Here is a 27,213-nt window from a genome sequence, read left to right on the forward strand (position 1 = left end):
CAGTTTCTTCCCTGCAACAACACCATTCTTGCTCTCCACCATGTGTGTTTGTCACAAACTTCCATGTGACTCTCTGCTCAGATTTCACATCCGTAAAACATCACAGATGCACCCGGACGGCTGCTCCTAAAAGAATGTAAAACTCAGCTGCTGATTTTGATCAAGTACTGAAACTTGGAGTACTTAATCATCATCAGTGGTATATAACTTCTCTATGATCCGTCAATTTTGTTTGCAGAGGAGCAGTCTCAGAACTTCCTGATCCACCGTCGTATGAATACCTCTTCCCTGGTATTACGGGACCTGCTGCAGCAAGAGGTTCAATGAGATAAGAGATTGGGAAAGAAAGACGCCTTTTACTGTAGCAATAATACCAGGCAGCCTGCAATATCAAGAAATTACTTCTTCCACAAGCTGCTGTTAATGGCTGCTGTGCAAAGCATCAAGCATAATTCTAGTAGCTGTCAATGAACTAACTCCTGCAAACCCAGTCAATTCTACCCTCCAACTTGCCTGTGAGGGAGTCATTTCCTTTTCTCCAGAATGACATTTATGGCCAAACACTGACAGTTACTTAGACAGGAAAACAATACAATTTCACCATCTACTATTTGTATTATTATTATGGGTTTTGCACACAATGAGGGTTAATTAAACTACTGTAAGGATGGTCATAATGAGTTATTACAAATGGGCTGGTGCTGCCTCACTTCCAAGCAGAACTGTCCACTCCTCGCTCCCTAACACAAAACCAAACGTGAAAGTAAGTTTTTGTTTGTTAGGTTGCTGTAATTATATAATATATAATGTGAATTTAGATACTCAGTAGTGTTTTTATTTATTTTTTACATATGACTCATCTAATCAAAAGTTATTGCTTGCCATGTGGAAATGATCATATTATTAGTCTTTTTATTATTATTTGCGGGGTAGCAAGTAGTATGGTAATTCAATTTTTTTTTTTTTTTTTTTTAATTTTTTAAATCCCACTTTCAAAATTGTGGACACACATGTAGCTGATTATTTTCAAGGTTTGATAAAACATCTGGATGCATTTGGTCTTCATGGGGGCATTTTCAAAATGAATGATTTACAAAACACATCGCACCATCGCCCACATCTGAGGGAAAGCTGCGTTGCAAATGTCGCTGGTTTGTCCCACGTCCTTGAACGCAGCACCGTTCGCTGTGTGGATGACGTGTCAACAAAGTGCCGGAAGCTTTCACTCGGTCCAAAATGGCTTACCAGACACTACAACAGGAGTACTTACAGATTCCTGTTGTCACCAGGGCATACACAACCGCCTGTGTCCTCACAACCGCCGCAGTGGTAAGACACATTCCGGGGTTCGGTGTACCGGGGAGGGCTCGGTGTGGTGCGTCAGGTCGGTACTCTGCCGCTAGCTGGGGAGGTTCGGCTGCAGCTCCTGGGAGGAGGATACGTGTCTCATCCGGGATGTGAGCTCTCTTGGTCGGATCACAATAACCTGAAAGTGGAGGTCAGACCGTGGCCGGAGCACCGGCGGCACTTTAACCGGCGAAACCGACACGGAGGGCGCGAGCTCGAGCTGTGTGTCCGTCGCGTGGCGGTTTCACGGAGGGTGTTAGTGTTGAACTAACTCTCACAGTCACCATCCGGAACCGCGTCGTCCATCTCCATTATATCTCTTACTTTATCATTAGTACTTAATGTGTCAACATGTTGATGGAGGTTGGTAGATCTGCTACAGTACGTCATACATCATACATCATACATGTAACACGCCTGTGAGACCAAAGTAGAAACCAGCTTCCGCTTTGATTTCACGTCATTTACATACAAATAGTGTACACGTATGTAGATATCAGTGGTTCCCCGAGGATGGAGGCGTAGCAGCTGTGGTGAAGCGTGTGTGTGTGTGTGTGTGTGTGTGTGTGTGTGTGTGTGTGTGTGTGTGTGTGTGTGTGTGTGTGTTATCTGTCATCTGTCAGCACCTCAGACGGGATATAAAAGAGGTCGTAGCTTCAGGTCTGTAAAATGGTTCTGATCCAGAAGTGTCTTCAGCTGCAATACCAGCGAGTGCCACTAGAGGTCGGCTCCAAAAAGCCTCCGGCTCCATAGACTCCCATTCAACTTCTCTCATCAAATCCAAAGTGAATAAAATGTGTCCATCAGTTATCTCGGTGTTGTTAGCTAAAGTCACTCCTTCTTCTTAGTTTTCTGGAGGTCCATCTGAAAATAATCCCTCATTCATTAGAAAAGAAGATTCAAGAAGACCTGTTTTTGGGGGACGTGTCTGTCGCTGCTGCTTACATGAATATCAGGGAATTAAAAACTTTTCCAGATGAGGAACGTCAGGAGATTTTATTATTTTGAATGTCAGTGGATATTATTATTTTTGGGGGTTGAAGTCCTGAAATATCAGGGATTTTGTTTGCATGTTTAAATTTTAGCTGCCATTTATCAAAATGTAATATTTGTCATGTAGTCTTTTTTTTTTTTTCTTCCTGTGTTTCCCGTGTTGTGTGAGTGGTTTTATCTGTTCATCTTTATAAGTTGAAGCACTTCAGTGAACATGTGTTTTATTTTGTAGCTGCTTAGGAGGGCAAACATGCAGGAAAATGTACATTTAAAGATCTCTGAAGAAAAAATGATGAATTTAAAGACTGAATGATAAAAGTAGATGGCAGAAAAGCTGAATGTGAAGTCTGTAAAGGTCTGTAGATCTATTTAATCTGAGAGCCACGCTGACAGTAAGAAACATGCTTTACATGCTTTTTGCACAAGGATCAGTCAGTTTATGAAGTTCACAGGTCTCATAATTGTGCAGTGAAAAGTTTTGTGCTGAAAACTTCTGTATCTCTGACATGACATTCGTTGTGTTTTCTCTCAGCAACTAGAGATCATCACACCGTTTCAGCTCTACTTCAACCCCGATTTGATTCTAAGGAATTACCAGGTGAGTAATGTCAGACACTTCATAGCATTAATAATCTTTACATTTATATTCATTTAAATTCTTGGTAGGTTCGACTATTATTTATTTCACACTTTTACCTTAAGCAAGATAAGAGATAGTTTAGAAGTGCTAATAAGGAGAACAATATGCAAGTGTTTTCCCAAATTTAAATTGTTGACTGAGTTGAATACTGTATTTTTTTGGGTAAATTGTTTGAAATGGAAATTGTTTGCTGGATGTTTGAAAATCAGTTACAAAAAAATAATCATAATAATTTAAATGCATCTTGAATTGAAATGCAGTAAACCAGTGATTAATGATGCTGCATTCATGGTTGGAATCCGATTTGTTGAATGAAAAGAGACGTCCATGTTGTTTCTTCAGGTTTATAACCTTTTTTTCTCGTCATGTTTAAAGTGAAGTCGTGTCGGTGTCACATCAGGATGTTGACAGAGCTCCTTTTTATTGAATCATAGAAATGACCTGCTGAACGTTCTCTCTCTCTCTCTTTCTCTTTTATTTAAAGGTATGGCGACTAATAACCAACTTCCTGTTTTTTGGTCCAGTTGGCTTCAATTTCCTGTTCAATATGATTTTTTTGTATCCTTGTGAGGACCAGGTCTCAGTGTGTGAAGCGTCTGGAGTGAGTTCGGATACTTTCTGTTTCACATGAGCAGGCTGAGAGATTCAGCCACACAGATACTCTTCAGACTGGGATTCATGATGATGATGATGATGATGATGGCGATGATGTGGCGTGCAGATTTCCTTAACTGTGTGTTCAGGTACAGATACTGTCGGATGTTAGAGGAAGGATCTTTCAGGGGACGCACGGCTGACTTTGTCTTCATGTTCCTGTTCGGCGGGCTTCTGATGACCGTATCCTTCCACAGCGTTTGAACCGCCGAGCCAACAATGTAAAATCATATTGACAGATTTAATGACGAACGTATGAATCTGGATTCCTGCCTCATCAGAGGCCAGCGGAGTCGTAGCCACTCGTCGTGCAGTAAGAACTTCACTCTGCAGCTGTTCTGTTTCATTTGGATGTGAAACTGTTGTGTTTCATAACCACACAATCGTGGACTCGTTGCAACTGCACACCGCTTTCAGTTTGGATGGTTGAGAAGTGGTCGATGCTTTTTAGAGGCCGTATGTTTGTTCTCTGGGTTTTTTTTGTTGTTGTTTGTTTTGTTTTTTAAATCTGCCTCATTGAAAGTCAGCAAACATCCAGCGTTTACTGAAGGTAGGAAAGAGGAAATACGTAAATACAAAGGTAATAACATTTAAAATGAAAGAAAATTCATAAAATATCATAAAAGATAAACAAGAATATCAGTTAAAATGTAAAATGAAGACAAAAAGATGGATTAAACTAAATAAATAAAATACACAACGAGTTGAGGCGCCTCAATGTGACAGTGACACTAAAAATAAGGAAGAAATTTTAAAAAATCCAAAATCAGACGCTGATCCATCTGTCCTGGGAGTTCCTGTAACTGTGGAAGTTTTTACAGTATGAATAAATGCCTGTGATTGACAGGTGATTCTGCAGGTGTGTGGCTGCACTTAAAGTCCACTGAGCCACGTGTTCATGTCAGGAACATCACTTTTTAGGAAAATCTTTAAAAGTCCAGTTCAGACCAGAACAGAGTGAACTGGCTTAGCTCAACCCGGATGATGGTGTCAACTCTTTCAACAGCCAATCAGGTTGCAGCAAAGTCAGCGGGCCTCAGCAGACACAAACAAACAGTCTGCTGAGACCCGCCTTCAATCTGCAAACCAACGACCTCCAACGACCTCACGCTGAGGATTTGCGTGGCCTTTAACGAGCAGCACACCAGCTCCACTTTCAGCAACAGGACAGAAACGTCCTATAAACCCGTGTTGAAGCAGCACCGTGAGTTTCCTTAACGCGGCCTCAGATCTTCGGGACCTTCGTGAGCCTGGTGTTCCTGGGTCAGGCCTTCACCATCATGCTGGTGTACGTGTGGAGTCGAAGGAACCCAAACGTCCGCATGAACTTCTTCGGCCTGCTGAACTTCCAGGCGCCCTTCCTGCCCTGGGTGCTGATGGGCTTCTCCCTGCTGCTGGGCAACTCCATCATCGTGGACCTTTTAGGTGCCGGTCGTCTGTAGTCAGTACTTCGCTGAGCGGGCTGGTTGGTGCTGGACGGTGTGAACAGGTCCTGTTTTTTTTTTACCTGTCTTCAGGTATCGCTGTGGGACACGTGTACTTCTTCCTGGAGGACGTGTTTCCCAACCAGCCCGGAGGTGGACGGTGGCTGAAGACCCCGTCGATCATGTGAGTCTTCGGTTCCTTCTCGTGTGTTCGGTGAATGAAACAACGTTGTGTATTTCGTTTCCAAATGGTCCTTTAATTCTTACAGGGCAGTTTGAGATGGAGTTTAAAGGACCATAAAGCTAAGCTAACAAACAGCTAATTTGGCTAAAAACCAGCTAAACTCAAGTTAACAAACAGACAACAATGCTAACAACCAGCTAACAACGCTAACACTCCTCAGACCCTCAGAAGGTCCCGGTGGAACTCGGTGTTGACAGTCTGACTCTGGGGGACGAATTCACAGTGACACAAAGAAAACCCACCTGGTGTCTCCTGAACCTGATGATCCTTCTTCAGGTCTCAGACAGTGAAGCTTCGCCCCTTCTTGAAACGTGATGTCACTCAGAACACCCCGCCCGGCTCAGAGCTGTTGACAATTTCAAGTCCAGTTTAAAAAAAAAAAAATTGAAGATTTGGTCCCAAAAATATGTGACTCCCTGCTAATGCTTTTCAGATGATGAAACCAACGAAGGTTCCGGCTTCGTGGCGTCTGAACGGTTTGATCCGCTCGTGTCCGTCGGCCCGGAGAGCCACAAAACTTAACAACATCCGTTTGACAACACACCGCTGACATCCCAGAAGCAGGCAGTAACGTGTCGGTGTCACACCTGTTTCCTTCCTGTGTGTCTCCCACAGAAAGATGCTGTTTGACACTCCGGAGGAAGACGCCAACTACAACCCGCTGCCCGAGGAGCGGCCCGGAGGGTTCGCCTGGGGGGAAGGACAGCGCCTCGGAGGTTAAACCCCCCGGCGGTCCGGTCGTCAGCTCACTGCAGGGACCCTTGGAGAGATGGCGGGTCTCTGGTCTTTGTTTTTGACGTGTTTGTTTAGTTATGGATGAAGGATGCCAAACGAGCAGAACCGGTTGGGGGAGAACCGTCTGTCGTCCGTGATCCTCCTCAGAAACACTTCTCGATGCCAGATCATCGCTTTAAGACTATTTGAGAGAACACAAGCTTCGGACGGACCTTCGGCTGCTCGAGCAATGTTCGTCTTCATCTCCCAAAAACTAAATATGGACTTACGGCTACATGAAAGAAGAAAAAAATGACGCAGTAAAATGTTTTCAAAGTGAATTTATTCAGATGGCGAGTGCATTTTTTTTTTCCATTTCACTTTTTTAAAGAATAAATGTGTGTTGCAAAGGATGCTTTGGTTTCATGTCTTTGAGCTGTGATGGTAAGATCGCTGGAAACCAAAGACGTCTCGGCAAGTTAGATTCATACAGGAAACCTGTGACGACAGGATCTTCTTTCTCTTTTGGTAACGGACAGATATCAGCTGAACTCACCTTCAGCTCTTCAGAGATATTCTTTTCTTTTAAATCCCAATTGAATTACACAATCTGTTTAAAAAAAAAAAAAAAAAAGAGTTTTGCCTCTTGTTTGAATGTGACAATACTGTACTTTTGGATTATTTAAAATATTTGTACATATTTAGTGTTTTTTTAATGTACACTTGCAGGGAATCAGTAAAAACCCTTCGTGGGCCTCCAGTTGAGTTTCTAATCATCGGTCATTTTTAGAATCTGCGATAAAAGCTGCTTTACTGGAGCCCCAGAATAGAGATAATAATAATAATAAAAAAAACGGAAATGAGCACAAAGATGTTTTAAATCTAATTTCCCTTTAGACCAGTGGGGGCGGTAATGAGCTGTGGAAATTCGTCCTCTACCTTGAAGAACGAAGAATTTTTGTCTAATGAAACGTTTGAGATTTTGGGAAAAATCTCCACAAAAATTGGATGTCTTCACTGAACATACTTTGCACGTTTTACGATGTAAACAATAACTGCAGTTTGCATTTTATTACGGTTACTGTTAATGCTGTTTTATACTTCCTGAGCCAACATGTCCGCTGGTGGTTTCTGAAATGCTAAAAAGCTAAAAGAACACGAGGCACTCTGACTTCCCATCTTCACCGCGGACCCTGAACGCACCTGAACACGAGAAGGCTACTTCTCCGTTAGCTGCGGTAACAGCGGGAACATGCAGCTGGCTCTAAGTAAAACGTTTGGCCAGAAGCCCGTAAAGTTTCAGTTAGAACAAGATGGGGACTTTTACATGGTGGGGTCGGAGGTACGTGGCCGTCTGTACGTCGACTCCCGGAGCTCAGCTCTGCGACACCAGCCTCTGTTATCAATTCTTCTGGCTAACTGGTGCTAGCATGCTAATGGCTCAATAAACAAAGAAAGACGTGATAAAAGCAGGAACGAGGTTGAGGTTTGTTAACAGCAGAAAGTCAGTTAAATGACAACACACTGTGAAGCTGTTCCCAAACAACCAGCAGATGACCTGAGAGCTTTTTTTCTGCTGTAATTTATTCTGCTCCAAAGGAAAAACGCGTCCATCAACTTCACACGTTTGAACAGTTACAGGTTTCACTGCTTTCTGTCTCAGCTGGATGCAGCAAAACACCGTTTTAAAAGCCTCACTCATCATGTGGAGTTTAATAAAACGCAAAAAAATGACCGGTCAGCTGCGCTTTATTGAAAGACAGCTCCAACTTTCACTTTACTTTGGTCGGTCTGAACAGTAAAAAGTGAAGTTTGGGAGTTAAGTAAGCTTCATCTCACTGAGCTACCTGCATTAAAGAGACTCAGAAACCTGATCACAGTGAAGCATGGTGGTGGTAGTATCATGCTGTAAAACCTGGTCACAGTGAAGCATGGTGGTGGTAGTATCATGCTGTAAAACCTGGTGGTAGTATCATGCTGTAAAACCTGTACTTAGTGAGCCATGGTGGTGGTAGTATCATGCTGTAAAACCTGGTTGTAGTGAAGCATGGTGGTGGTAGTATCATGCTGTAAAACCTGGTTGTAGTGAAGCATGGTGGTGGTAGTATCATGCTGTAAAACCTGGTTGTAGTGAAGCATGGTGGTGGTAGTATCATGCTGTAAAACCTGTACTTAGTGAGCCATGGTGGTGGTAGTATCATGCTGTAAAACCTGGTTGTAGTGAAGCATGGTGGTGGTAGTATCATGCTGTAAAACCTGGACATAGTGAAGCATGGTGGTGGTGGTAGTATCATGCTGTAAAACCTGGACATAGTGAAGCATGGTGGTGGTAGTATCATGCTGTGGTGGAGCTGGAGGGGTGAAAAACATCTATAAAGAACATCACTAATACCAACCACAGTACATTTCTGCTGACAAGGATGTTGTGTTTCTTTTATTTGTTCGTTTTTCTTTTTTACATTTATCTGTAACTGAGTGACCTGTGCTTTGCTGTCCAGGTGGGAAACTACCTGCGGATGTTCAGAGGCTCTCTCTATAAAAGATACCCATCTCTATGGCGACGGCTGGCCTCGGTGGAGGAGAGAAAGAAGATTGTAGCTTCGTCACATGGTGAGTGCTCGTCTTCGGTTTCGGTCTGGAAGGTCCATGACTCATAACCGATGCTGAATATTGATGATGTAAATACTTCTAATTGTTAACTAATGTTATTAAAGTCAGACTAGATTTTATGTCAAGCAAAATAAATCCTGTAGGACTTTATGAGGGAAATCCTCCAGCATATTGGAGGTTTTATTAAACTGATGGTAAACTCAACCATCATCCATCAGTGAGGTCACCTGTTGGTTTGTGAATGTTGAATGGGAGTCTATGGAGCCGGAGGCTTTTTGGAGCCGACCTCTAGTGGCACTCGGTGGTATTGCAGCTGAAGACACTTCTGCATCGGAACCATTTTTCAGACCTGAAGCTACGAACACTTTTATATCCAGTCTGTGGTTCAGACATATTATGTGTGAAATATACTAAACTGTCAAAGTACTGCTGATGTAGAGTCCCTTTATATCACCGCTGCTTATTCTGCAGAGGTTTTCATTTATAGTCATGTTGATTGTTTTATGTGAATCATAGTAAATGTAGTGGAATAAGAAGTAAGTTAAAATGATAGTGTCATACGGTACTTGAGTAAATGTATTTAGTTACCTTCCACCACAAACTTCACATTTAAACATGTGTGTGTGTCCGTGTGCAGCCACCAGTGTGACTCTGCTGAAGGCGTCCGAATGTGAAGAGATCTTTGAGGGTAACGATGAGAAGTACAAGGCGGTGTCCATCAGCACGGAGCCTCCGGCGTACCTCAGGTAACTGTCTGGCAGCGACCACTGAAACAGCTTGCTAAAAAGCTCTCTGCAGGGTTGTAGGGATGTTTGTGACTACGACCCCTGGTGTTTTAGCCTCTCAGTCTTTTGTCAACGTGTGTGTGTTTTCTATGAAGGGAGCAGAAAGCGAAGCGGAGCAGTCAGTGGGTTCCCACGCTGCCCAACAGCTCCCACCACCTGGACGCCGTGCCCTGCTCCACCACCATCAACCGCAACAGGATGGGTCGGGACAAGAAGAGGACCTTCCCCCTGTGGTGAGAGGCTCTCCGGTGGTTTCTCTACCCACTCAGTGATGTCGTACATTCTCAGCTTGATGCCGCCATATTTTGTTCACCCGGTTTACACATTACAGCAGGATCCAGACGGATTCAGTCACCGCGCTGCATCATGACTGCAACAACAGGGTCGATAACATGAGGAGGCACATTTTCTGTTTTAAAAATGTTTGATCAAACTTTATTAAAACCATCACAATGATGTGATTTATTTTCATCACCTACATTTTAACTGTTGTTGGTGATTTAAGTTTAAATAGAAAAAACACTAGTTCTCCACATTGTGAGTCTGTGAGCCGCCTCCTCTGAGCATCCAAAGGTTTAGGGTTCAATTCCCACTATTCAGCATTGATGCACTGCTTTCAGACTTGAAGTGCTTCTTGTTGATTCTCAAAGAAACAAGAATCTAACAGCTGGAAATCTGCTGCGAGTCAGACCAGTGCTGCTCCAGGTTTTCTTGTTATAACTTAATTGAACTTTATTGAACATTATTATAATAGTTCCTAATATAACCAACAGGTAGAAGACTTTTATTTTGGCCAACTGACCTCTTCAGTGTTATTTCTAATGACAGATTTTTGGTCCGTAGCTTTAAGAGAGAGTGAAGAGGTTTATAGAATCTGCTGCTGAAATTAAACTCAGCCAAAACATTTTGGAAATATGATCCATAACATACATCATCTGTAGAAGTGTATGGTTCCACTTTCTGCATTTCTATTTTAAAACAGCTTTTTTGTTGTTGTTGTTTTTTTACTTAAAAAATTTATTTATGAAAATATATTATGATTATTTATTATTGTTTATATTATTTATTTCCATTTAAACCTTTTCCCATTTCCATTGAAAAAAAAACTTTTACTTACTCCATTAAAAAAGGAAACATGGAGTTGCAGAGCTTGTAGAATCAACCAGCTCTGACATGTCAGGACATTTAGAGAAAGATCTGAAGAGCTGAACATCAGCTGCTCATAACTTACTGTTAATATGCACTTACAGTGTATTTCAGTGATTTTATTAAGACAGATTTGAAATGTGAATCTTTTTAAGCAGCATTGATGTTGATGAGTGAACGTCAGATTGTGTTGAACTGCCTGGTTAAAAGAATAATAATGTGCGTCTTACTCAGCTTCGATGACCACGACCCCGCAGTGATCCATGAGAACGCAGCCCAGATCGAGGCGCTGGTTCCCATCCGGCTGGACATGGAGATCGATGGACAGAAGCTGCGTGACGCCTTCACCTGGAACATGAATGGTAAACATCTACCCGCCAGCTCACCAACATCCATCACATTCTCCGTCTAACGTCCCTCCGTCTCCTCAGAGAAACTGATGACCCCAGAGATGTTTGCAGAGATCCTGTGTGACGACCTGGACCTGAATCCTCTGGCCTTCGTCCCGGCCATAGCCTCAGCGATCCGTCAGCAGATCGAGTCGTACCCCACCGACAGCATCCTGGAAGAGCAGGCGGACCAAAGAGTCATCATCAAGGTCGGTGCTGCAGCAAAGTAGCAACACTTCCCTCAGTGAAGTCAGGGAGTATCAGAGAGTATCAGGGATTACCAGAGAGTATCAGGGATTACCAGAGAGTATCAGGGATTATCAGAGAGTATCAGGGATTATCAGAGAGTATCGGGGAGTATCGGAGAGTATCAGAGAGTATCAGGGATTATCAGAGAGTATCAGTGAGTATCGGGGCGTATCAGAGAGTATCAGGGATTATCAGAGAGTATCAAAGAGTATCAGAGGAATCAGGGATTATCACAGAGTATCAGAGAGTGAAGTCCTGGAGGGACTGAATGACAGAAAGAAGTTGAAATGTAGTGGATGAAAACAGTTGAGGGAGCCTGTTCCTGTTTTCCACCCTGTGGTGTCGGAGGTTTGTTCCCTTCTCAGTGAATTAACGGATTCAGAGGAATTACAATCACAAACATGTCAGAATCAGCCGGTGGAAACATGAGCGACTTCCTGACGACGTTGCTCTGTGTTGCTCAGCTGAACATCCACGTGGGGAACATCTCTCTGGTGGACCAGTTCGAGTGGGACATGTCGGAGAGGGAGAACTCCCCGGAGTCCTTCGCCCTGAAGCTGTGCGCCGAGCTGGGCCTCGGCGGAGAGTTCGTCACCACCATTGCCTACAGCATCCGGGGTCAGCTCAGCTGGCACCAGAGGACCTACGCCTTCAGGTAACCCACCCCCCACCCCCACCCCTAACCAAACACCCACCCGTTGCAGCAGGCCTGTTTACACCCAGTTCTTCCCAACAGAACAGCAGAAGCAGCTCCGGTTAACAACAGAGAATGTGTCCAAGTCTCTCGGCGCTGATGGTCTGTGGTGTGTTGAGGTTAGCTGATGTATCTCCGTCATGTCTTGGTGTCTGTCCAGTGAGAACCCCCTCCCCACCGTGGAGATCGCCATTCGGAACACGGGTGATGCAGATCAGTGGTGCCCCCTGCTGGAGACCCTCACAGACGCAGAAATGGAGAAGAAGATCCGAGACCAGGACAGGAACACGAGGTGAGAAGCTCGCAGACACACATACCGTCATTCCTGAGGACGTGAACAACCTCCTCTCCAACAGACGCAGGATACATCATGCACACGCAAACACGGAGTTTAAAGTATATCTCCGGCCTCAAGCTGCAGCCAGCATCAATGCACATGACACATACTTAACTTTAATAATCAATTGATTGTTTCCTGTTTAAAATGCCCATCATTACTTTTCCCACTATTATTGCCCTCAGTATACTTAGTTTTTCTTCACAGAAGGTTGATCTCATGGTTGTGTGTGTGTGTGTGTGTGTGTGTGTGTGTGTGTGTGTGTGTGTGTGTGTGTGTGTGTGTGTGTGTGTGTGTGTGTGTGTGTGTGTGTGTGTGTGTGTGCGTGAGGAACTCAGAGTTCACATAAAAACTAGAACCACAAAGATGCACACACATGATGAGTCTCGTCTGATTTATGATCCAGCTGCTGTTTTTGCAGAGTTCCTGAAATAATGTGTGAACTGTGTTTTGCAGACGTATGAGGCGACTGGCCAACACCGCCCCCTCCTGGTAGAGACGGACACCACGCTGCATCGACGTGACCTCGGGAGACTTCTGTTACTTTGAATGGCGACACACACAGTTACAGGTCGCTCTGAGAGACACACACACACACACAGTATGAACACCTCACACACACACACACACACACACACACACACACACACACACTAGACATTCCCCTGAACACACCACGTCTCACTCCACCGTCAGCTCCTCCGTCAGCGCAGCAGCTCACATCCAACCGGTCCGAGTTCACCACTGAAGGAGCTCCATGTGAAGTCTGTTGACACACAGCACACCACACAGCACTCACACACACTCTGTCTGTGTGAAGCAACACCCTGAGTGTGTGACATCACACTGATGTGGACAGCATCACCGGGGGCGGTTAACATCTTCAGGTTTGTCCCATCATCCTCTCTGTTGGCTGTCATCAGCATCGTTTATTTCACCCTCCAGCAGAGCTGGTGCTGCTCTGCGTCGCAGTACCGACCGTCACCGCTAGAGGGCGTTAAGTTAAAGGGATGAAAACAACACCAGATTGTGTTGAGTACATGCAGTATTTCTGGGACCATGAACTGTTCTGAACATCATTTTAATCGTTTCAGTATTTTTCTAACTAAAAACAGTGAAGAAGAGTCAAACGTTGTGTTCTTCAGCTCCTCAGACGAGACGACACGCTGCGTGTTTCATTCTAAACTCACCTCTTTTTGTCTGGACTCTCGCTGCTCAGACAAAACCAGAGATTTGAAGATGCTGCCATGGAACGGAGCTCCCAAAAGACCCCGGTTCAGATTTCAGGACCTTCAGTGAAGTTGGACCCGTTCGCACGGTGCTCACAGCCTGACGTGGATGTCATGGAACCAGGAACACACTCTACAGTAGCATAGCAAAAACAAGGACCAGTACTTTTTCTGAATGTCGGCATTATCTTGGTACCAAAGCATCGGTCTTCGTGACATCCATATTTCATTATACTCATAATAATAGTCATAATGCAGCTCAGCCTCTCATAAAACACAAAACATTGCAAAATGAACGTGACAAGAAAAGAAAATCCCGCTGTGACCTTTTTGGGCTCCGAACCACGAGCGCCAGCTGAAACAGACGGTGTCTGTCAGATCCGCCTCCACTGGATTCAGCCTGTATGTGAGGATCCGAACCAGAACAGCTGACGCAAGTAAACGAGGGTGTAAAAAAATGGGATTAATATAAAAGATGCATTAATGACTTCAGAATCCTGCGTGCAGGAGCTTTAACGTTCATGTTTTCTGTCTGCGTCTGATCACTGGTGATGTCACAGCTTCCAGAGCAGCGCTGTGCTCCAGATGAGGTTTCACATACCGAACCTCGCTGTTCTGAGAGCATCAGTACGTTCACAAGTATAGAAACATGCAGCATTGACTGTGAGTCATTAAAAACTGGTGGTCGCCATCTTCTCTACACAGCAGAAAGGAAGGGACCATCGGCAGGAAGATTTTTCAAATTAAAGCAGCTGTTCCTGAACGCAGCACTGAACTATTTATTCTTCACCAGACTGCTGCCAGACAGAAGAATCTGTGTGTTTATTGAGATGTTAAACAGAGGAAGCACATTGAATTCTGGGTAAAATACTTAAAGCTGCAGATGTGTTGGCAGGCGATGCGTTCAAATGTTCCGGTTATTTCCAGTCATTGCAGAACGACTGGAATTTGAGACAAAACTAACCTGCTGACATTAAAGTACTACACAAGAGTACTAACATATTAGAGTACTAACATGTAATAGTACTAACATGTAAGAGTACTAACATGTTAGAGCACTAACATGTAGTAGTACTAACACGTGAGTGAACCGAGGGACGGATGTTGTCTGGAACACAGCGCAGGTGTTCACACGGTGGCTGCAGGTCTGTACAGTCGGTTCATGTTAACATGTTGTTGATTCTGATCTTAGTTACTGATCCTGACCCGTTTTGTCCGTCTGCATGCTGAAACATGTGACCTTTGACCTCATCCTCCGGGTACTCTGCATGTCTCCATACAGAACAGTGTGTGATCCGGACCACTGCAGTAGTTAGTTGACCCTGTAGCCTGCGTGCATGAGACTGGCTGCTCCTACTGTTACTTCTGTTTGCACTGTGCCTCACTTCGTATCGGCGTCGGCACCGAACGGGCCGACCGGAACCAACGGTGTCTTTGAAAGTGATGATTTCAACATACTCCTAAAGAATGACGTTAACATGTATGTAGTGTCGCTTCTCTTCTTTTGTAAAATTGCATTACCTTTATAGTGAACTTGTTTTTATATCAAAGATAACAATAAAGAAAACGTGTTGGAAAAGATGCCGTTTTGTCGACCCAAGTTTGATTTTAATTTACATATTTTTTTTATCTGTCTGCCGGGTTCATGGACGGTGAGGAAGGACTTCAGAGACCAGAGGGACGACGGAGGAGTTTCAGTTCTGTAATTTACAGGGTTATGTTATTTTCTGTAGGTTTACATCAAGATAAGTGAACGAGCATCATGAAAAGCAAGTAAAAAAATTATTTTTCAAAACTCATTTGAAGATCTTCTCCTGCTGTGAAAATTCTTTACAACACATATTCTGCTTTTCAGGCTTGTGAAAAGTGAAAACATTTAATTTAGATTAAATTATTATATTTGCCTAAATTTGTGTACCATGTTTACATCAGATATCTGTGTTGTTGTAATAATATGCCATTACAAATGCATATGTATAAATAAATTATCTCCTGTACTACTACTACAGTATTGCAGTAGTACGAATAAAAATATTTGGTGTAATTTTTCTCATTTGACCGTATTTGTCTCCACTGATGAGAGCAGGAGACCGATAAACTAAATTTTCAAATTTGACCCTCAGACCACGCCCACCACACGCCCCGCCCCCCTCGCTTTGAGCGGTGATCCTGTAATCTCGCGTCATACAGCGAGACTTCGAGCGCACCCGGTTCCGCTAAACTAAATATTTTTCGCCACTCAACGAGCGGCAAGTTACCGGCGCATAAATATCGGTACTAACACCGGACCCGACACGGGCTGTTGAACCACAACCCGCTTTTCGTAGCGGGCAGTAAACGAGCTCCGTGTAAACTCCAAGTCACGATGCTATGATGGTATTTAACACACGGTGACAACTCGCCATTCACCGGCGTCGACTCGGCACGGCTGAAAAAAACGCCGGTTAACGGACTGAGTCGAGAGGAATCACCGGGAGAACCGTGTCCCAGGCTCGGGTAAGCTCCGTGGGTGTGTTGGCGGTGAGACGGCGGGGTTGGGCAGCTAACCGGCACCCGCTCGCTTTTCATTTTCGGAGCCGGCTCGTGACGTGGTCGTCAGGGCTCGCGACATAACTGCGGCCTGACGTGCTCCCGCCCTGATCCCTGATCCCTGATCCCTGATCCCTGATCCCTGATCCCTGATCCCTGATCCCTGATCCCTGATCCCTGATCCCTGATCCCTGATCTCTGATCCCTGATCCCTGATCTCTGATCCCTGATCTCTGAACCGGTGCACGCAGTACTTAGTGGAGCCGCCGGCTGTCCGATAGTGACACACACGCACGCGATGCACCAGCAGGGCTCGTTGATGCCGCCTCTGCTCGGTGATGTGTTCTGCCAGTGCCGGGCGGCTGAGACCCACCCGGGGGTGGACCCGGGCGGCGGAGGCGACCCCTCCTCCGCTGCCCCGTCCACACCGGTCACCCAACAGTCCCGGCCCGGAGACGGACCCTCGGCTCCCGGCCAGACACCGCATCCGTGTGACATATGCGGGGGTCCGGAGCAGGACCACCGGCTAAAGGTGCTGTTCCAGGTCCTGGACGTGAACGGAGACGGCGGCATCTGTGTGAACGACCTGACCATCGGCCTGAAGAAGCTGGGCGTGCACCGCACCGAGCACGAGCTCATGGTGAGTCGGAGGGTTTATCTTCATGTCTCCATGTGTATGTGAAGTGATCATTAAAGGGGAATTAAACAGCATGTAATTATACTTATAATACTATACAGTTAAAGATGGATGTGAGCAGGTGTTATTTAGACAGAAACAAAAGGCTTCCACAGAAAGTAACGAGACGACTGAGAAATGGACAAATGTACAATAACAACATGCACTTTTTGTTTTTTGGAGAAAAGTAAAAACTCTAAAGTGATTCAAAATTGTAATTAACTATCTCAGTAACTCAGTGAGCCAAGATTTGGTTATTTGTAAACCAAAAAACATATTTTCAAACTGTTGTAAGATAGCCAAACTACAAAGTTATATCAGTAAGTGTAATTTTAAGTTCTCCTATTCAAGGTAAAGTCTGAAGAGGTGTGTTTTTAGTTTGTGGTGGAAGATGTTCAGAGCTTCTGCTGTCCTGATGTCGGTGGGGAGCTCATTCACCATTTAGGAGCCAGGACAGCAAACAGTCGTGATTTTGTAGAGTGTTTATCTCAGTGAGGAGCAACAAGCTGATTGGTCGAAGCAGAGCGGAGGGAGCGGGCTGGGATGTAAGGTTGGACCATGTCCTGGATGTAAACTGGACCCGATCTGTTCGCAGCGCGGTACGCAAGTACCAATGTTTTGAAACGGATGTGGATGTGGAGGAGGAGCGGAGGAGGAGTGGGAGTGAATTTCGGGAGGTTAAAGACCAGTCGAGCTGCTGCATTCTGGATGAGCTGCAGAGGTTGGATGGTACTAACAGGTAGACCTGCCAGGAGGGAGTTACAGTAGTCCAGACGTGAGATAACCAGAACCTGGACCAGAACCTGCGCCGCCTTCTGAGTGAGAAGAGGACGTATTCTCCTGATGTTGTGCAGCATGTATCTACAGGAACGTGTTGTTGCAGTGATGTTGGCAGTAAGACAGAGTTGACTGTTAACTGTAGAACAGAGGTCCTGCTGCTGTCTGGTATCACTGTGGTCACCACCCTGAACATGGAGCAGAGAGGTGATGATCTGTCAGAGCATCACCCCCAAGCAGCTGCATGCGAATATGTGAATATTAGGAACTAGATTAAAGGTGTAATTTGTACCATAAATAGGATGCCAGTGATTAATTTATATATATATACAGTGAACCCTCGTTTATCGCGGGGGTTACGTTCCAAATAGAGACCGTGATAGGTGAAATCCGTGAAGTAGTAACCTTTATTTTTTTTACAATTATTATACAATGAAATACTCCATAATACATTGAAACCAAAGAACAAAACCTTTTTACAGGCCCAAGCATTTGTTTAACAAATAAAAGTACTGTATAAATGTTTTTTTTTACAAATAACTACTGTACTGTAAAATAATAATTTTAATCATCAATACGAACTGAAGGCTTCAAATTGCTGAGATCGGCACCGCCCCACTGCGACCCGAGTCATTGGATTAGAACGGGAGGAAATGAAAAATGATTATGAAAACAAATACAAAGTACAGTAGGACAAATAGTGACTCGTGTATTTCACTGCTCTTCTGACTGAGCCGCTGCATCCTGACTCCGCTCTGCAGCGGTTCTTTCTTCTAAAGCCGGCGGTGCAGGTGTGGTTTTTCGAGAGAAGAACATAGTTATCGGTAGTTGTTGTCGCTCTTTTTTCTTCTGGGCAAAAAGATTCTTATAAACCGACATGCCACCATCGATTATTTTTAATTTGGCAAGCTGTTTTACGTACGTGTACATATTAAACCGCAACGTTATTGACAAACAGGTAGAGAAGAAGCGGAGAGACTGTTTAGCCAATCAGAATGCAGAACACAATGCACGATGCAAATCCGTGAAGCAGCGAGACCGTGAAAGGTGAACCGCGTTATAGCGAGGGTTCACTGTATATATATATTAACATGAAGAATTATCTGTAGCCATTAATTGGACTATTGCTGTTATTGAGTTTGAATAGCCCTGATGTAGGAGCAACATTATTACAGTGAATGTGCACAAACAGCAGGTCTCATGACCTCCTCTCACGGCCACAGTCCAGTTAATATCCCTCCAAACAACCTCAGGAATCTGGTGGCTAACAGCCATTTTCAAAAAGAGCCAAACAAACGGCCACATGTTCAGGTCTGGGCATCCTGGATTACTGATGTTGATTGGGGACAAAGTAGAATATATATACTGATACCATATTGTTGTTATTCTCCAGTCTCAGAATGTTTTCTCTGAGCTCGATCTACAACCCTGTTTCCAAAAAAAAGTCAAATGTAAAAAAAACAACAATGTGATGATTTGCTGATAACAAGCTGGATGGTCCCTCTCCTCTTTAGCCCAGGATGCAGCGTCCATGATTTCCATATAGAACGTGTTCCCGCTGTAGTTTATTTTGACTCCACATACATGAGTCCCTGAAGGAAGTTGCAATCTTGTTTCCACAATATTTGATGCTAATTCAGCCAATCTGCGCAATACTTTGGGGAAATTTCTCCACAATAAATGTTCTCCATTGAAGTTCTGCTGAAGACATTACATCACAAAGGAAGCCTTTCAAAATAAAACTTACTTCATCATCAATAAGAACCCCTCGATTCCAGTCAGCAGCTCTTCATCCTGTCTTCTGGTCATCAAAACAAACCACAGGCTGAGTAACCAGAAAAATGGCAAACCAGGAAGTGACGGGGTTTATGGGAAATGTGGTCTCATCATCAGAATAATCCATCGCACTTTTATAGGAGGAGCTGGAATATGATATGATCCTGAGTTGTAGTTTCACTGTCAAGAGTCACAAAAAAAACCGGTGAATCCTGGAGAGAGCTCTGAACCATCTGCTGCTGGAAATCCTTGACAACACTAACTTCCTGCTGTCTGAGTAACTGAAATCACTGAGACTTTAAAGATGCTACTTTAGCCAGGTGTTTAAAGTGTTGGAGCAAAGAGTTAAAGCCAGAACATACTGAGAGACAGACGGCCTTTTCCTGGGATTTATTCAGGATAAGAAAACGATGCAGTAAATCTCTGAGGTGGGTGGAGAAAGACGTGGTTCTGTGTCTGTTCTCTGTTTCGGGGCCGTGCAGTCAGCCTGACGGTTCTGCAGAAAGCAGCTGGAAGCCTGCAGGGCTTTGTGAAGGGATGATTTTACCCATGTGGAGGAGCCCACTACATGTTGGGAATTAAAACAGCTGAGCTCGGTGGATGGGTGGAGGAGATGTGCTGATCTGTGATGCGGGTGCAGGAGGAGGGAGGGGAGGGGGGAGGCATCACTCAGCAGATTTCTGCTGGGAGGGAGGTGTGTGTGTGTGTGTGGGGGGGGGGGTACTGACTGACAGTTAAGTCAGTCAGTCAGTATCCCCATTTCCATGCTGCTATCCGGTCCCCTATTGGCCGAGGGCTTCGTTCTGTGGCTCAGCAATCTGACCTGCCAGCACGAGCTGCTGTGATTGGTCGAGCTGGGCTGCAGTGAGGCTGCAGCTTTCTGGAGGCTGTGTGACTCTGGCTGCTCACGCTGAGGCCGGCAAAGTGGAAAACTGATGCTCCCATTACATCATCGGTCTCAACTGGAAACACTTGTGACGTGAACCTGGACGTTTGATAGGTGGAGACGTGATCATACTGCAGGAGTTTTACGGAGAGAGTTAGCGTGAAGAGTTTCAGTTGCTGTTGCTGCAGTGCTGCTTGGTTGACTGAGACACCGGCGTCCTCTGAAGACCTTTTTCATTCTTATCCTCCTGGTTGAACTTTGACCTCCAGCGGACAGACACAGTGAAGTGTTGTGTTTGAGCCGGAGGGACGATGCTGCAGGATGTTGTGGACTTCCTGTGCCGGACACTTTTTGGCAGGACGCAGTGTAAACCTGCTGAGACCCCGAGACCAGGAGACAACCAGACTGGAGACGTCCCAGCACAGGCTGAACCCTCCTCTGACAGGACAGAGACCAGTAGTCAGAGTCATGTGAAGAAGACCACGGTGTTGATCATGTTGGCTCCGCCCACAGATCTCAGACAGGTAGGATACAGGCATGATGTGTTTAACCTGTAGGGATAACAGCTGGGCTGATGTGGGCCTGCTCTCAACCACATACCACACCGTAGGTACTAATGATACTGCATGTCTAACATGTGGTGATCCAACCTGCCGTTTTCCTCTCGGGTCCCTGAACGTCTCCTTCCCTCAGCTGTGGAGAACGACCTGTCACTCGTCTTATTGTTTGGACTGAATGCTCAACTAATGACAGTCTGTTGATGTGGTTCAGACTGTTATTCCTCCAACTACCAGACGGACCGCTGCTTCCTCCAGTCATGTGTCCATCAGGATCTCCAGTAATACTGTTGTTGATCCTCTGACTGAGCTTCATGTCCTTTCCATTGTCAGACTGCAGGAAGCTCTCAAGTGATCAGTGTTTGTCGCTTCAGTGGTTGTTCAGGTGAAATAGAGCTTTTTTTAATTGACTGAGTTCACCCAGCATGCATCTGTGATCTTTACTTTCTGTTAACCCTGTAGAGACTGCACACTTCAGCAGATGTCTCTGTTCAGGGGTGTAATGGTAATGGTGCACATAGAAGCAGAGAAAAAAACGATGATTCAGCTGTAAAGAAATGTTTCTGTCTTGATGTACGTTTGTACTTCAATCAGGAAACCATAAAACTAATCTGGATGATTGACAGTTTTAAAGGTGACAAACCCTCAGTGTGAAGGAGGCGGTCTGTCTGGTCTTTGGTCACATGATCTCTGGTAAATGATCAACCTGCTGCTTTGACACATCAGCTGTTCGTTGGTAGTTGTTTGTCATTCATCAGATAATCAGTGTTTGAAGGGAGCTGCTGCAGTCCTCAAATCCTCCTCATGACATCACTCCTCCTGCTGACTCCTGTTCCAACGCTTTATAGTAACTACTAGTTACTGAGTAACTATACTTATAGTCGCCACTAGTTACTGAGTAACTATACTTAGTCGCCACTAGTTACAGAGTAACTATAGTTATCGTCGCCAGCAGTTACTGAGTAACTATACTTATAGTCGCCACTAGTTACTGCGTAACTACAGTTATAGTCACACTAGTTACTGAGTAACTATACTTATAGTCGCCGCTAGTTACTGAGTAACTATACTTAGTCGCCACTAGTTACTGAGTAACTATATTTATAGTCACCACTAGTTATTGAATAACTATAATTATAGTCACCACTAGTTACTGAGTAACTATAGTTAGTCGCCACTAGTTACTGAGTAACTATACTTATAGTCACCACTAGTTACTGAATAACTATGCTTATAGTCGCCACTAGTTACTGAGTAACTATACTTAGTCGCCACTAGTTACTGAGTAACTATATTTATAGTCACCACTAGTTATTGAATAACTATACTTATAGTCACCACTAGTTACTGAATAACTATACTTATAGTCACCACTAGTTACTGAGTAACTATACTTAGTCGCCACTAGTTACTGAGTAACTACTTATAGTTACCACTAGTTACTGAATAACTATACTTATAGTCGCCACTAGTTACTGAGTAACTACTTAGTCGCCACTAGTTACTGAGTAACTATACTTATAGTCACTACTAGTTACTGAATAATTATACTTGTGTGTGTGTGTGTGTGCGTGCGTGCGCGCGCGCGTGCGTGCATGTCACTCAGCAGTAGGACGTGTCAGTAAATATCAGGTCAGTAACACCCTGAGATGTGTGACGGCTGTAAAGTGGACGTCTCTGCAGGCTGAGTCAACAGTGGACAGATGGCAGGAAGTCTCCACGTCTACGTCTGTCCACAGAGACGTTCAGCTGTCTTTAATAACCCACCACATTAGTTCCAGTTAATATCCTTTAACAAACAGAGTGTCTGTCAACATGTTGGTGTGAACACAGAACCGATCTAGCAGCCTGTGAGATGTGTCCACGTGTCCTCTACACGTGTCCACGTGTCCCTCAAAGACCTGTCTCTGATTCCTCTGCAGAAAATAGTGAAAGCAGGAGACAAAGACCTGGACGGACAGTTGGACTTCGAGGAGTTTGTTCATTACCTGCGAGATCACGAGAAGAAGCTGCGGCTGGTCTTCAAGAGTCTGGACAGGAAGAACGATGGTGAGGAGTCCTAAATAAATATAAATAAAAATAATAAAATTATGAAACGGGAAGACGTGATCCAGTAGTGATGAGTCAACTGTAACATCTGTCACTGAACTCATCATTCACCGCTGTACTGCAGGCCGAATCGACTCGCAGGAAATCATGCAGTCTCTGAGAGACCTGGGAGTGAACATCTCTGAGGAGCAGGCCCAGAAGATCCTCCGAAGGTGAGAGTTCTGATCCGCCGTCTGGTTCTGATGCCTGTAAACGGACTGTCAGACGAGGTGACTGGTGTTGTCCTCAACATGTCATCTGTTCTTCAGCTGCTTCCAGACTAACATGTCTGTATGTGAACGTGTTTAATGTGCTGAGGATGCTAACAAACATGTACGTCAGATAAATAAACACGTGAACGCGCACAGAAACGCGAGGAGAGTCTAAGAAACAGAGATGTAACAAACTGAGTGAGCGCTCACCAAAGTATGATGTCATACATCATTCCTAAAGAAATTCAACAAATCATCAAAGATCACTGTGACGACACGTCTTTTTATTTTATCTCCACTTTGTCGTGACGCACAGCAGGTTTTTAAACTCCTTCAGACATCTGACCTGATATGTTGCATTTCAAAAATCGTCTGTTGGGGAATAGTTTCGCCTTCTTACGATACGATTCAGTTCATGCTCGGATTATTGAATTATTCCAGCAGGTCTGAGGGGGTCTAGCTCTGCGCTGTGGTGGATGAATGAACTGTGCGAGGGGGCGCAGCTTTTCCACAGCTGTGGGTCAGAAATATCTGATGAGGTCCACCTCAAGAAAAACTACGATCGCTGCCTTGTCGTTGTACACCTCCAATTAATCTGGTTGTTGCCACGACAACAGGCGATGTTTCAAATTCGGATGTTGCTGCAGAGAAGCACCAAATTGTAAAAGGTGGAAGTTTCACATACGTGTTGAAGATCTGCACAGTTCGAAGGTTCATGTGTCTCCAGTTCCTTCCGTTCCTCTCATTTGTGACTCAGACTTTCTGAAGGATGTGTCAGTTTGATTGACAGGTGTCTCCGTCAGTCCTCGGCTGCACACAGACATCCACTGCAGGACTTCCTTGTATGTTTTTGTCCTCTAACCTCCTGTCTGTCTGTCTGTGTGTGTCTCCTCCTTTCTGGCTGCTCTCAGAATAAGGAGGGGTCAAATCTGGGCCCCTATTATGTAGTAAGTAGCAGCTTCATTGGTCTGCCTGCTGCACTGCTGCTGCACTGCTGCTGCACTGCTGCTGCACTGCTGCACCGCTGCATACAGAAGAACTGTGATAACATGGTGTTTCATCCTGCTGCCACTCACTGCACTTTCACTTGAAGAGCATTCCTGAGATGCACCGGTGCATGAAGCTGACAGCTGCTTCTCTTATTAACATGTCTAACCCTCTCTCTCTCTCTCTCTCTCTCTCTCTCTGTGTGTGTCCTCAGTATGGATAAAAACGGCACCATGACGATCGACTGGAACGAGTGGAGGGATTACCACCTGCTGCATCCTGCAGACAACATCCCCGAGATCATCCTCCACTGGAAGCACTCCACGGTACTCCGTCACAGCTCCTCTGGTCCACCTCACCGAAATAACATTACATAACACCGTATTAATCCCACTGTGGGGAAAGTTAGTTCAAAACAGTTTAAGAATACAGGTAGGAAAGATTAATATGGTATAAAATATATGAGGTGTATAGATGGATAGATAGAAAAACGGCGACATCTTGAAATCAGTTTTCACTTTGCAGCAGTGTGTGGAAGTATTTAATGTTGGTAAATATTAAAACAGTCATTAAGTTTGGAATAATTAGATTCAGACTCCCGTCATGTGGAGAACCAGCTGCTTTGAAACTGAAATACTTCCTGCGATGCTGAGTTTGTCCTGCAGATTAGTAATTGTTTAGTTCCGCCTCCTCCTCAGATCTTTGACGTCGGGGAGAGTCTCACGGTGCCGGATGAGTTCACAGCAGAGGAGAAGAGGATGTGGTGGCGACACCTGGTGGCCGGAGGAGGAGCCGGCGCCGTGTCTCGGACCTGCACGGCACCGCTGGACCGGCTCAAAGTACTCATGCAGGTAGAACCCACCGCTGACGTCTCATTTAAAACAGACTGAACAGGAAGTGAACTGTCTGAGCGCGTGCTGATTGGTTGTCCTCGCGCGCCCCAGGTTCACGGCTCCAAGCGCAACAGCATGCGCATCACGGGGGGGTTCGCCCAGATGATCCGAGAGGGAGGAGTCAGGTCACTGTGGCGCGGCAACGGCATTAATGTCATCAAAATCGCTCCGGAGTCCGCCATCAAGTTCATGGCCTACGAACAGGTAAACAAACAAACAAACACCAGTCCGGTTCTACGAGTCACGCTGGTGCTGAACACAAACTTCTGTTTGTCCGTCAGATCAAACGGTTGATGGGCAGTAACCAGGTGACACTGGGCATCTCGGAGAGGCTGGTGGCCGGCTCTCTGGCTGGGGCCATCGCTCAGAGCAGCATCTACCCCATGGAGGTGAGACGCCACGCCGGAACACTACGAGTTCTGAGACTTCCTGTTTGTCATGAACGCAGCACGGTGACGGAAGAGGAAGCTCTAAGTTCCCCAGTTCAGTCTCTGGATCAGCACCAGCAGCTGTAACGGTATCTGTACTGTAAGATCAGAGCAGAGCATGTCGGTGGAGACGGAGACCTCGGGCACACTGCCGGCCCGGTGTGGACGTTACCCGTCACACATTCAATCAACGAGTGTCTCTTTTTAAAATGGACATCCGTGTTGAATTTTTGAGGTCCGACAAGTGATGAGTTGTAACAAAAAAGCAGTCACGTGGCTTTTGTTCACCCTCGTTCATAACGAGACACACACACACACACACACACACGTCTCAGCGCTGCGTTCATGCACAACACAAACAGTCGGAGAAGTTTCTGATCCTCTGGAGGGAAACAGCAGGTCCTGATGGAACCGAGGTCCATAACATTCATCAGTATATTAAAGACGAGGCGCTGCATGTATCTGCTCAGCACGAAGGATGTTCTGATGTCTGACTGCTCTGAGCAGAAGTGGGAGGTCTCTTCCATCTGTGACATCACTTCCTGTCCTCATAGGTCCTGAAGACCCGGTTGGCCCTGCGAAAGACGGGTCAGTACTCAGGCATCGTACATTGTGCCAAACACATCTTCCAGAAAGAGGGCGTGGCTGCTTTCTACAAGGGCTACGTTCCCAACATGCTGGGCATCATCCCGTACGCCGGCATTGACCTGGCTGTCTACGAGGTGAGATGCTGCGCCGAGGATCCGTTTTTACTTTCTGTTCGGTTCAGTCTGACCCGTTTTCTGTCCTGTCCTCCGTCAGACTCTGAAGAACTCCTGGCTGCAGCGCTTTGCCAAAGACAGCGCTGATCCGGGAGTGTTCGTGCTGCTGGCTTGTGGCACCACCTCCAGTACATGTGGTCAGCTGTCCAGCTACCCACTCGCTCTGGTCCGGACCCGCATGCAGGGACAAGGTGAGTCCTTGAAGATCATTTCTTCAGTAAAGACGTCAGCAGACTCTGAAGTTACACAGCTGAGCTCAGACCGCAGACTGGATATAAAACTATATAAAACCACAGACTGGATATAAAACTATATAAAACCACAGACTGGATATAAAACTATATAAAACCAGGCTGGATATAAAACTATATAAAACCACAGACTGGATATAAAAGTGTTCGTAGCTTCCAGGTCTGAAAAATGGTTCCGATGCAGAAGTGTCTTCAGCTGCAATACCAGCGAGTGCCACTAGAGGTCGGCTCCAAAAAGCCTCCGGCTCCATAGACTCCCATTCAACTTCTCTCATCAAATCCAAAGTGAATAAAATGTGTCCATCAGTTATCTCGGTGTTGTTAGCTAAAGTCACTCCTTCTTCTTAGTTTTCTGGAGGTCCATCTGAAAATAATCCCTCATTCATTAGAAAAGAAGATTCAAGAAGACCTGTTTTTGGGGGCGTGTCTGTTTGATTGACAGGCCTGTGGTGCAGTCAGGTTACAGCTATCGGTGGGCGGGACGTAGTATCGTCAGGTTTCCAATTAGATCGGTCAGATCCACCGCTGGCTCCTCCCCCAGCTCGTCCAAATATGGTCACTTCCTGCTCCGAACTAACAAGATGGTGACGGACAGAATCTGAACTGGAGGATTCATAACGTTCACAAACCAACGATGACATCACTGATGGTTGATGACATCACTGATGGTTGCTGATAGAGTTTAACGTGTGTGTGTGTGTGTGTGTGTGTGTGTGTGCGTGCGTGCGTTCCTCAGCCTCTCTGGAAGGAGGACCTCAGATGACCATGACGGGTCTGTTCAGACACATCGTCAGAACCGAGGGCTTCATGGGGCTCTACAGAGGACTGGCACCAAACTTCATGAAGGTCATCCCGTCTGTCAGCATCAGCTACGTGGTCTATGAACACCTGAAGATCCGTTTGGGGGTCCATTCCAAGTGAGGTGGAGGTGGAGGAG

The 27,213-nt window shown here is 45.3% G+C and overlaps 3 protein-coding genes across 6 annotated transcripts; all 3 read left to right on the top strand.

Moving 5' to 3' along the window:
* Window positions 1–1,220: 1,220 nt before the first annotated feature.
* Window positions 1,221–6,608, top strand: derl2 (derlin 2). 2 transcript variants are annotated; one of them, XM_069717347.1, is made up of 7 exons: window positions 1,221–1,329; window positions 2,873–2,938; window positions 3,465–3,538; window positions 3,724–3,817; window positions 4,864–5,059; window positions 5,152–5,242; window positions 5,918–6,608. In XM_069717347.1, the coding sequence occupies exons 1-7, from the start codon at window positions 1,237–1,239 to the stop codon at window positions 6,021–6,023; spliced, it is 720 nt and encodes a 239-aa protein (XP_069573448.1). In that variant the 5' UTR covers window positions 1,221–1,236; the 3' UTR covers window positions 6,024–6,608. The 2 variants fall into 2 exon arrangements, with proteins under 2 accessions (XP_069573448.1, XP_069573449.1); XM_069717348.1 differs by lacking the exon at window positions 5,918–6,608 and adding an exon at window positions 5,736–5,909.
* Window positions 6,609–7,215: 607 nt separating this feature from the next.
* On the top strand, window positions 7,216–15,037 carry LOC138632065 (SWI/SNF-related matrix-associated actin-dependent regulator of chromatin subfamily B member 1-like). Its single transcript, XM_069717339.1, has 9 exons — window positions 7,216–7,358; window positions 8,515–8,626; window positions 9,264–9,372; window positions 9,507–9,644; window positions 10,792–10,919; window positions 10,989–11,155; window positions 11,660–11,850; window positions 12,050–12,181; window positions 12,683–15,037. Exons 1-9 carry the CDS (start codon window positions 7,269–7,271, stop codon window positions 12,720–12,722), a joined length of 1,107 nt encoding a protein of 368 aa, XP_069573440.1. The 5' UTR covers window positions 7,216–7,268; the 3' UTR covers window positions 12,723–15,037.
* Window positions 15,038–16,209: 1,172 nt separating this feature from the next.
* Window positions 16,210–27,204, top strand: LOC138632046 (calcium-binding mitochondrial carrier protein SCaMC-2-like). Of its 3 annotated transcripts, none has more exons than XM_069717313.1 (11): window positions 16,210–16,624; window positions 22,579–22,705; window positions 22,830–22,917; window positions 23,868–23,903; window positions 24,158–24,269; window positions 24,642–24,794; window positions 24,888–25,040; window positions 25,118–25,225; window positions 25,819–25,986; window positions 26,066–26,216; window positions 27,013–27,204. In XM_069717313.1, exons 1-11 carry the CDS (start codon window positions 16,283–16,285, stop codon window positions 27,195–27,197), a joined length of 1,623 nt encoding a protein of 540 aa, XP_069573414.1. In that variant the 5' UTR covers window positions 16,210–16,282; the 3' UTR covers window positions 27,198–27,204. The 3 variants fall into 3 exon arrangements, with proteins under 3 accessions (XP_069573414.1, XP_069573415.1, XP_069573416.1); XM_069717315.1 differs by lacking the exon at window positions 16,210–16,624 and adding an exon at window positions 20,092–20,623; XM_069717314.1 differs by lacking the exon at window positions 23,868–23,903.
* Window positions 27,205–27,213: the final 9 nt, after the last annotated feature.

Source organism: Brachyistius frenatus, unplaced genomic scaffold (genome assembly GCF_029030835.1).
Source record: "Brachyistius frenatus isolate BFR_SWC_R1_liver_20210118 unplaced genomic scaffold, ASM2903083v1 Contig_172, whole genome shotgun sequence".
NCBI lineage: Eukaryota > Metazoa > Chordata > Actinopteri > Embiotocidae > Brachyistius > Brachyistius frenatus.